Source organism: Carlito syrichta, unplaced genomic scaffold, assembly GCF_000164805.1.
Source record: "Carlito syrichta isolate Samal-C Ts95f unplaced genomic scaffold, Tarsius_syrichta-2.0.1 Scaffold303959, whole genome shotgun sequence".
Classification (NCBI taxonomy): Eukaryota; Metazoa; Chordata; class Mammalia; order Primates; family Tarsiidae; genus Carlito; species Carlito syrichta.
In genome coordinates this window covers 203,619-214,133 of record NW_007248055.1, presented here as the reverse complement: position 1 = coordinate 214,133, position 10,515 = coordinate 203,619, and the positions used below count along the sequence as shown (strand labels likewise).

Below are 10,515 nucleotides of genomic sequence, written 5' to 3'. Positions count from 1 at the left end.
CAGCAGGTCGAGGCTGCGGTGGCCGGGAGCGGCCACTGCACTCCAGTCTGGGTGACAGAGTGAGATTCCAACTCAAAAAAACCCTCAGATTCTGTTAACATGGAGAAAAAAAGGGCTATTGTTGTCTTTTTCATAATGAAAAATAATTTACTGTAGTCTGGATATTTGGAGTTAAAAATAGGCTTTCTTTTATAGTTAACTTGCCCTCAAATAGTCAAGATACTAAGAGCAATGTCAGATTTTAAACATTAGCCTCGCTTTTCAGGAGACTGTCTCAGAGATGGATCATGAGCTATTTGGAACAAAAAGAAATAATAACTCACTTTCTCATCATTTTTAGGACTCTTACGTCTTTAATCATGAAATGAGAAAGCAATTTCACCTAACTGGACTTGGCAAGGATACAGATTCCGAAGGGTAAAGAATTTTAACTTTTAATATGTCTTTGGATACTGGCTACACTGCCTGAAGTTCAAGTTGTGCAGGAACTCAAAGCTTGTCTGAAGCAGAGTTGCCAAAATAATGAAGATATTTATGGGGGAGAAAGATCTTCGTAGTTCTATGTCTTTAAGATGTGAAAGATGCGTTTTCTAAATTCCTATATCTCCTTCTTTTTCCACCAACACTTAGATTTGGGGAGGGATTGTGCTGGTCTTTATATATAATAAAATGCAATTCTGATCATTCCTATAACATCAGAAAAATATGTGTGTATGTGCTATTGTAACATGTTTAGTACCACTCTCTTGTTTTTGTTTATAGTAAAAGCAAACAGGTATTACATGTAGATATGATGAGATTTGTATAAGTATTGACCCTTGTATCTGTGCATTCATGATGGTGAATCAAAAACCTTTCAATAGCACAACCTTTTATGGTTTTGAAACTTTCCTCGCTTGGCCTTCTTTTTATATATGTATACATATATACAAGTATATACAGCATGCACATACATATTATGTACACATACATACATACATATATATGCACATATGCATACAACGTATATATGTGTAACTCACAAGTTAATAGAAGTGTTCGGATCGATGAGAGAGTGCTCAGACATTAAGCAGATGGCAGGCTGCCCATTAAGGACAACTATTGGTTTGGGACATCGTTGTTGTGCATCTGTGACACCTTTGCCTAGTCCAGAGCATCTCTGAACATCACCTAGGGCTGATGTGACACAAAAGCTAAAAAAATTCTTGGCAGAAATTCGGATCAGCTTCCTGTACCATAGGAAGTGAATACCTGCAGTAAATGGTGAAATTCACCAACCAGTAAGTATGCCCGGAATGGTGTAAAGTGAATTCAACTCTAAGAGGAGATGTCTCTCTGCTCTGATTGATCTCCTGCCTGAAGTGAGAGGCTGCACGAATGTAAGCAAAATGGAATGTTTTCCCACTCATTCTAAATTTTCTGGGATAATCCAATTAAACTTGTTGGAGAAATTCTGACATTTAATTGAAAATGCTTGCTTGGATGTGGCTTATTAATGAAGACTTCTATAGTATCTTTACTCCATATTATATAATCTCAGAAAATTATAACCTAGGGCAGCTTTAAATGTGAAAATGGAAAGGGGGAATGAGAAGGAGAGGAAGGAAAGCATAGGAGAAAGTGAAAGAAAAAGGAGAGCGGAAAATTCAGCCACCAGTAATTTCCAACCTCTGTCATTCAATGTTTGACTCTTGAATGACACTGAAGCCAGGGATGCTGGAGTCCCCTAAGACACAATGATACCACTTCTCTATTGCTCAAAATTTTTTGTTAATAAAAGATTGATTTCACAAATGATACACTGGGAAAAAAAGAGGCATGAAAATGAGTTTTCAAATAATCAACTGAGTTTAAAGTTATGGTCTCAGATACAGTCAAGGGAAGTACTTATAATGGGCCCACAGTCACAAATTTGCATTATACATGGGGGAGGTGGTGTGGAAGGAGAGGCCTAATGCAGTGGTTCTCAAACAGTAGCTGCATCAGCATTACTTGAGGGCCTGTTAAAGCACAAATTGCTGCCCATCTCCAGAGTGTTTGAATTAGAGGGTTGGGGAGTTGGGTCAGAGCATCAGCATTTCTTACAAGTTCTGAAACCCAGACATGCTGATGCTGCTGGTCCTGAGACCACACTTTGAGAACCACTGAATTAACTGAAGACCCGCTAAGTGCAAGGCTCTATGTTGGGTACTGAGGATAATACCAAGGTATGAGTTCTAATAGAAAGATGGTCCCTCGCTTTTTTTTTTTTTTTTGAGAGAGGGTGTCTTGCTCTGACACCCAGACTACAAGACTGGAGTGCAGTGTTGTGATCATTGCTGGCCTCTGTTCTTCATCTCCCACCATACTTAGGCTTCCTCGCCCAAAATTTCAAGGAAGCTGCTTTTGCCAACACCACCAATGCCCTTGTGGCACCCTGTGTCCAACTGTCATGGCATTATTATAGTCTAAGCACTGTGTCGTTCCCATTGTATGTATGTGTGTCTACGTGGATAGTTGTTTTCGGAATTCATAAGCCCAACCCTGAAATCTCCACCATAATCTCTGTGAGGGCAGGCATATAGCATTTGGGAAAACTTTCCAGGTGAGTCCCATCCAATTTTACCCTGTTTAGAAGGATGGGTTCTAGGGGTAAGAGGTAGCCTCAGTACCTAGCACCGAACTTGGCACTTCATAGATGATCATTACTTGCTGGATGATGGGGACAGTGGATGCTGGGGTGAGAAGTCTGTTCTTCCTTCAGTAGATAATAAGTAGACATTTCACATTTCTGAGTAGGGGCTCAACATAATAATGTTGTAAGAAATTAGATTGTAGGATTGAGAAGGATTACACATGTCACACTGAATCCTAGACAAAGGGTTGCAGAGATTACAAAGGATAAGGGGCTACCTGCCAAGAATAACCTCCAGACACCAGGTGGAAGGACCTAAAAGATCATCTGTAGGCTAGAGGGTGGCTTAACTGCCTAGTGTTCTTCAGTCAGATATCCAAGAACTCTTCTGCCTGACATGGACAGTCAGTTTTGGATTTGGGGGTCCAGACTGAAGGATCAGGGAGTATGAGTCTGGGAAAACTGTCTCTAGGCCCAGTTTAGTCTGAGGGGATCTATTCTAGCACAGATTGATTCCTGATTTACCTATTTCTAGACTGATTCTAATGCATGGTATCACCAACAGAATTCTCTGCAAGGAAACACATCTCACAGCATTCATTAAGTCAGAATTTTGGGAAAGGTGAAACTGTCTTTCAGGCTTAATTTATTTCTGCTGATTTGTTTTGTTTGAAAACAGCGTGCATTTAGAAGATGCTTGTCCTTCACTCTCCAAAGTCCTTTTAGCCTTTGTCAGTAACCTTGTGGGTTCCCCACAGGTGGTTCCATTTGTAATCCATTTGACACAGCAAGACTATCATAATTAATGAAGCTCCCTACAGCACTGCCAGTGACCTCGAATGTAGGACAGGAGGGGTGACGAATAGGTGGAGAGAACAACTGGCTGAGAGCCAGGAGGCCTGGCCCTTGTCTGGAGCCTGCCGTGGACTAGGACACACAGGGGTGCTCTTCTTTTGTGCACCTCCTTGCCTCTAGTCTTAAACAGAATGGAGGGAAAAGGAAAGTTCTCATTTACAATGAAGGCATAATCACTAGCCGTTTAAATTCCTGCCCTTGGCCACTTTCCTTTCTTCTCCACTGAAAATCAATTTAAAGTAAACTGTTGTTGAGTCAAGTTCTGGGCTATAGGAAAAGGGAAAGATATAATTACATTTTTAAATACTGAAATAAACACAGACTGGTTTTGGAGTGAGGACTAAGATGGAGCTTGGAGAATAGAGTCCCTCTGAGCTGGCAGGAGTTTCACGTGGTCAGAGGTTGAGATAGGAAAAAATGGGGATCAGAAGTAGGATTTTTTCCCCCTTTTTTTCTCTGTTTTAAACACCCTTGTAAATGAAATAAAAGGGAAAGAAAATAAGAAGCCAGAGAGAAAGCAGATGGTTTTCTATAATGGTTTTCATCCAGCTAGAATCATGTTTTGACAATAAGGTTCTACAGAAAAGAACTGGAATAATTTTTTCTACATTTTACCCAGCACCCTTTCCTGCACATATGAACTTATATCTGTATAATAAATACATCGCCTGAAAAGAATTCCAGAAAGGACTTAGGGATGCCTCTATGGTCTATCTCAGTCTATGCAGTTAGAGAGAGGAATCCAGATGTTCATTAAAATGCCATGCTTATCTGTCAAAAAATGTTTCCAGAGGGTCCCCAAGAGACCTGCTCTCCTCAGGCTGTCTCTGGAACCCCCAGTCCAGATTCATACCCCTCTTCCCCACCGATCAGCTCACAGTGACAGAAAGCTGTGAGTGCATATTTAAAAAGTAGAGAACGGAGATGTATCATCATTTGCTAAGGGTTCCCATTTCTTGCCCCAGTGCAGAAACTCAAATTTTCCACTTTTCAAAGAAAATGGAAAAAATTTCCTTCAATTTTTTGGTTATTAAAATCCTACTGCACCATTTCCTTCTGAATAAGTCCTTGCATCTCCTTTCTAGTGTTTTCTTTTTATTCCCCAGATAGATCCAGGGTTCAAGTCCTAGGTATCATGCATTTGGATTACTATTTCCTTTTCACTTGTATTTTTCACTCATAGTATCGATCTTTAATTATTATTATTATATTTTAAAAATGGAATTTAAATTCTATTTCTTTCAAGTATTTATACAGTAATATAATGTCACATGTTTATATTTTTATAATTATAAAAATAACTTGAATAAAATGAAATTTCTGTCTTTCCATTAATACACAATTCAAAAACTGCTGAATGAATTATCTCTAAACGTGAAGGGAATGTTTAGGATGGTTTCATTTAAAATACAGGTTCTAGGGGACCCATGAAATTCAGACTGGGGGATCCTGGGCAGCCATCTTTCTAGACAGTTGAATTTGAGGTAGAGCGAGATGCCCATGTGCCAGTGATGAGGGAGACTCACCAAACCTACTAAGACATGGAGGACAGCTTCAGACATGAGCTTCAAATCTAAAGTCCTGGGAGCCAATGCTTTGAAATGCAGGCTCAAAACCAACCTTACAGGTATGCTACACAGAGTTTGCTTCAGAGTGAGTTAGGTAGCAAGGAGTGTTCCGTTAGATGGTGATTTGGGATTCTCCTGAGCAAAATTGGTTAGGCCAGCTTGTGATTAACAATAACAATAACAATAACCTATAATAATGATAACAACAAAGCATTTGTCAAGGTTTGTCCTCTGTAAGTTTGGTAGTAGATATATGACACATTGCTTCATTTAATCCTCACAACAACTCTCTGATATAGGTTATATTACTATCCCCTTTTCAGGATTGAGGAAATTAAAATATACAGAAGTATACCAACTTGTTCCAGGGTGCAAAGCTGGCAAGGGGCAGAGCCAACCTTTGAATCCAAGGCCCTTCGTCTTTTTTTTTTTTTAACTTTTTATATATATATATATATATTTTGAGTTGGAGTCTTACTCCGTCGCCCAGGCTGGAGTGCAGTGGCACACTCACGGCCACCCCAGTGTTGACCTGCTGGGCTCCAGCGATCCTTCCGTCTCAACCTTCCAAGTAGTCAGTACTACAGATGTGCTACCACGCCTGGCTAATTTTTAGTGATTTATTGTAAAGACAAGGTCTCACCAGGTTCCCCGGGCTGGTCTCAAACCTGCAGGCTCAGGCAATCCACTTGTCTTGGCCTCCCAAAGTGCTGGGATTACAGGCTGAGACACCGAACCCAGCCAACTTTTAATGTTTTTTTTTTGAGTTGGAGTCTCACTCTGTCACCCAGACTGGAGTGCAGTGGCCACTCCTGGCCACTGCAGCCTCGACCTGCTGGGCTCTGGCGATCCTTCCACCTCAGCCTTCCGAGTAGCCAGAATTACAGGCGTGCGCTACCACGCCCGGCTGATTTTTTGATTTATTATAGAGATGAGGTCTCGCTGCCCAGGCGGGTTTCGAACCCGCGGGCTCAGGCAATCCACTCACCTCAGCCTCCCAAAGGCGCGGGATTACAGGCTGAGCCACCGAGCCCGGCTAACCTTTAATGTTTTTATTTTAAAGATGTGGGGTACGGACCTTCGTCTTAAATATCATGCTGATTTCTAGCAAGAATCTTCCATGTTGTGGTCAGAGTAATCTCTCATCACTACAACACGTCATCTACTTTCTTAAAACACCACAAAACAACACTACACCTGTGACTCAAGCCAGTTGGCTTTAGTGACTAGGCCCTTCCAGGGACATTTCGAGTTACCTAGCATGCAGCATCCCCTGCCTCTTATTTTCTGACCCCCGCCCTGTACACCGCAGGCCACGCTACTCCTCGGCCTCTTCGTCTGGTGTTCTCACTTCCACCTCTCCACCTTCTGCCAAGCTGCTCCCAGAGCCAAAAGGCACTCCAGCTCCACTGCCAATTCCTCCTCCTCCTCCTCCTCCTCCTCGCTCTGAGGCAAGCAGCTCCCTATCTTTCCTCCCATCTAGGCTTTGCTCCGTGGAAACAAGAGGAGTTTCTTTTTTGCCTCTAAAAAGCCTTCCTCCATTTCAACGTACCACTCTCTGAAGTTGATACTTCACCCATGGCTGCCCCTGCCATGTATGCTTAATGAAAGTGCTTGTTCTTGGTGCTTTGAACATTGCTAGTCCTTGGGGCTGTAAAGGTAGGTGCAGATGAACAAACCTCAATGCCACATGCTATGTCCCAGGCTCTAGATACTGAGGATTCAACAGTTAACAAAAGCATACCGAGGCCCTTTCCTCATTCTAGGGAATACCCTTCTTCCGTTTCTGTGTTAGAGTGTCTACTCTTATAGGCTAGCTCTGGAGACAGACTGCCTGAGTTCACATTCCAGTTTTTCTACTTATAGTCTGTGTGATCTTGGCCAAGTTAATTAACCTTTCTGTGCCTCAGTTTCTTGTAAATTAGGAAACACTAATAGCATCTCCCTCCAAGATGTTATTAGATTTAAATAAGTAAGTAGAGTTAATGCATGTGAAGTATTTGCGATAGCAGTATATTGTAAGTTCTCATTATATGCTAATTATTTCTATTGCTTTCTAAAGATAATTGAACCCAAAGACGGCAGACATCTTACTTTGGAAGTATTCTCAAGTCCCTTCTGCTAGGCTGAGGAAAGAGTCTTGTGTTCAGCCCTTTTGTGTTTGCTATGCCTGGTATAGTGCTTTGCGCAGCGTGTGACAGGGTCAGTGGAGGAGGGGTCTGTTTTGAGGTTAGAGTGTATCTCACCTCTCCCCTCAGAGCAAAACTGTTCACCAGAAAGATTCCAGTCTTATTAACATTTCTCTAGGAACGCCAAATGTATGCTCAATGCCTCTACTATTTGTGTAAAATGCTTGCTTTAATTTCTCATGAAACATGTCCCAAGGTTATCACATTAAAAACATCCTCTGCCGCAAAGAGAAATGACAAGACTCACCTTGATTTTTCAATGGTAAAGGCATAGTTTCCCTGAGTTTGCTTAAAAGGTTTTTCATTTCTCGCATGTCTCTGTAAAATTGATAAAAAGAAAGAATAATCAGCTGTAAATTTCCAAAATGAAATCTCAAACAGTCCGTTCTATGAGACAACTGAAGGATGAGAATCTGTGCCTAATTTTACTAGCTCTATTTTCCAGTAGGCAAATATTGAATTTATTTTGCTTTTACAAGGAAGAAAAAATTGGAGATGGGTTGACTCTGGAAAAAATGAGAATCACTCTGCCAAACATTTCCACAGGGCATTCTCCTACAGGATTCCTCGTCTCTGCCTCCAATCAGACATGGCTGAGATCAGAGAAGAGCTGTTAGTAAGAGGCCAAGGACACACAACTAGAACACAGGGCAAAACTGAGGCTGCGTGATGGTGCTACCAAGGCTTTATGGTCAGAGGGCTATGGTGGCTGGGTAGGTTCACTTACTATTACTTGCTTTTTTTTAAATATACAGATTCAAAGGTTACAGCATAGTTACATGCATATAGTGTGTAGTAGTGAAGTCTGGGCTTTTAGTGTATCCATCACCTGAGTAACTTACATTGTAACCATTGAGTATTTTCTCTCTCCCACTCCCCTCCCACCCTTCTGAATCTTTAACGTTGATCATTCTACACTCTGTGTCCATGTGTACCCATTATTTAGTTCCACTTATAAGTGAGAAAGTGTGGTATTTGACTTTCTGTTTCTGAATAATTTCATGTAAGATAATGGCCTCCAAATCCCACCTCTGCTTGTTTTTAGAAGTCTCTCATTACTGTGATTGAAATTCAGCATAACATAGGTGTTAAGCACTAACAAAGGCCAATACTTACTGACTTGGAATAATGGGAGAGTAACAAATTCTAAAACCTGGAAGGGCAGGAGGGGAAAAAAGGGAGAGAGGGAGAAAGAGAACAGAAGCAAAGAGAAGAGAAGCGAAGAGAACAGGAGAGGGAAAACCACCCAACCTGGGGACAGTTGGACCTTCCTCTAGCTATTGATCTGTCCTTCTAAGCTTCCCGGTTCCTCAGCTCATAGCATGCAATACCACTGCACACATTCAATATCCTCCCTCCTTTCAGAGTACATTTGATCCTAAAATCCCAAAACTGTAAAGCAGGAAGTCATCCTGGGAAGCTTTCTAATCCAGTGTAGGGGAGAGCTGACTTTTTCAGATTCTTGGGACAGTGGTGCTCTTGAAACCTCAGGACACAGGGGAAGAGTTCATTTAAAACAGTCAAAAATATAATTTGGTGCAAAAACCAGATATGTTTCTTAGTTCATTGAGAATAGGCAAGCATGAGTAGGTACCATGGGGCTTATGAAATTTTTGAGAGGAAGATTATTCTAAAGTTGAAGAAATTCTTTCTATCCATGGATTTTTCTTCTGGTATTTGAGGAAAGGGAGTCATCACTTAATGTTAGGCGTGAAAACGCACAGTCTATTTCACAAAACACCACTGCTCTGTTAAGCATGTTTCGAGGACCACTGTCTTCGGGTAGTTCTGAGACCTCATGGGACCTCCTTCACAAGTGTTGACTGGTAAGTGAAAAGGAACTCAAGTCTCAGGAATAACTGATTGGAAAAGGAAGGGCTAGTGGCCTTGCAGATCTGCAGAAGTGCTCCTGCAAAATATCCTGAATACTTTCCCACAGATGGGAGATGTGAGAGTGTGTCTGTGGACACTATGTGCTGAAAAGATGGGGGGTGGGAGCAAGAGAAAGGGGGAAGCACCCCTCCCTTACAGAAGTGTTTCACGTAAGATTGCAAGAGCAGGGGAAAGGCTAGGAATGAAACATGTGGGACTGAGGCAAAATCTCCCTTAGTAAAGCACCAATTCTTTCTTTTTTGGAGTCTCTGTCGCCCAGGCGAGAGTGCAGTGGCTCACTCATGGCCACTGAAGCCTCGACCTGCTGGGCTCAGATGATCCTTCCACTTCAGCCTTCTAAGTAATTGGAAGCACAGGCATGTACCACCACACACCTGGCTAATTTTTTGATTTATTGTAGAGATGAATTCTCACCATGTTGCTCAGGTTGGTCTCAAATCCCTGAACTTGGGCAATCCTCTCACTTTCGCCTCTCAAAGTGCTGGGATTAAAGGCATGAGCCACGACACCCGGCCTGAGCACCACCAATTCTTAACCTTTGCTGTGGCACAGGAGAATCACCTTACACCCAGGTCCCACCCCAAGATAGCCCAATTTGATTGGTTCATGGGGGAGGAGCCCGGGCATCAGTGATTTTTTAAAAGCCCTGCTGGAGACCCGCAATCTCTCAGGGTAGAAAGCCTAAGGTAGCGACATCCAGGACTAGGTCTACTGTGCCTATCTCCATCTCTGACCAGAATCTGGGCTTCCAGCCTGGACTGAATCATTGCTGACACTGTGGGTTATACTGCCCTATTCTTCCTGCCATCCATAGCTTGCTTTTACACACTTAACAAGACTTGGATATAACTGCCGTGCAAGGTGTCTGAAAACGAAACTGGCTTCACTGATGGTTTATGCCCTGAAATGGCATTTCAGCAGATATTTTTTTTTCCCCTGAGAACAGAGCAAAGATTTTCTACTTCATAAATTAAGATAAATCACTCCCTCATCATTTGTCTATAGTTCTATCAAACTGTGCCAAACAGCTTTATTGTTTGAATTGTTGGATTTCCAAGCTTATACAAAATCCAAGTTTTATTAATAGCACATAATTACCACATGCTTCAATTTTCTATAAACACAGAAATTCAGTAATTAGCTTTAGAATTATATTGCAATCTGAAAGTAGAACCACAATGGCTATAAGTACCATTGTGCTACATTTCTAAAAATAAAAAATAAAATAAAATGTTCGTTATCTTGTCAGTGACTCAACGTCACATACACAGAACACTCAGTGGAATTGCCTGGTATTCATGCAGCTGCTTTGTGCCAGTTCTGGGGACACTAGTAGCAAAGGGCACAGATATCAGTGAGAAGGCCAATAAACAAGGGTCCGGTCTTTCTGCCTCAC

At 41.8% G+C, this 10,515-nt stretch overlaps 1 protein-coding gene across 3 annotated transcripts in view; it reads right to left on the bottom strand.

Moving 5' to 3' along the window:
- The window catches only part of RGS7BP (regulator of G protein signaling 7 binding protein), a 110,285-nt gene that overhangs the window by 7,772 nt on the left and 91,998 nt on the right, over positions 1–10,515 (bottom strand). For 2 of the 3 annotated variants that reach the window (XM_008059222.2, XM_008059223.2), the window contains exon 5: positions 7,474–7,544. In XM_008059222.2, the coding sequence (XP_008057413.1) occupies positions 7,474–7,544 (71 nt within the window). Of the gene's footprint in view, positions 1–7,469; positions 7,545–10,515 lie in introns of those variants that run through there. The other variant, XM_008059224.2, reaches the window with a different exon arrangement.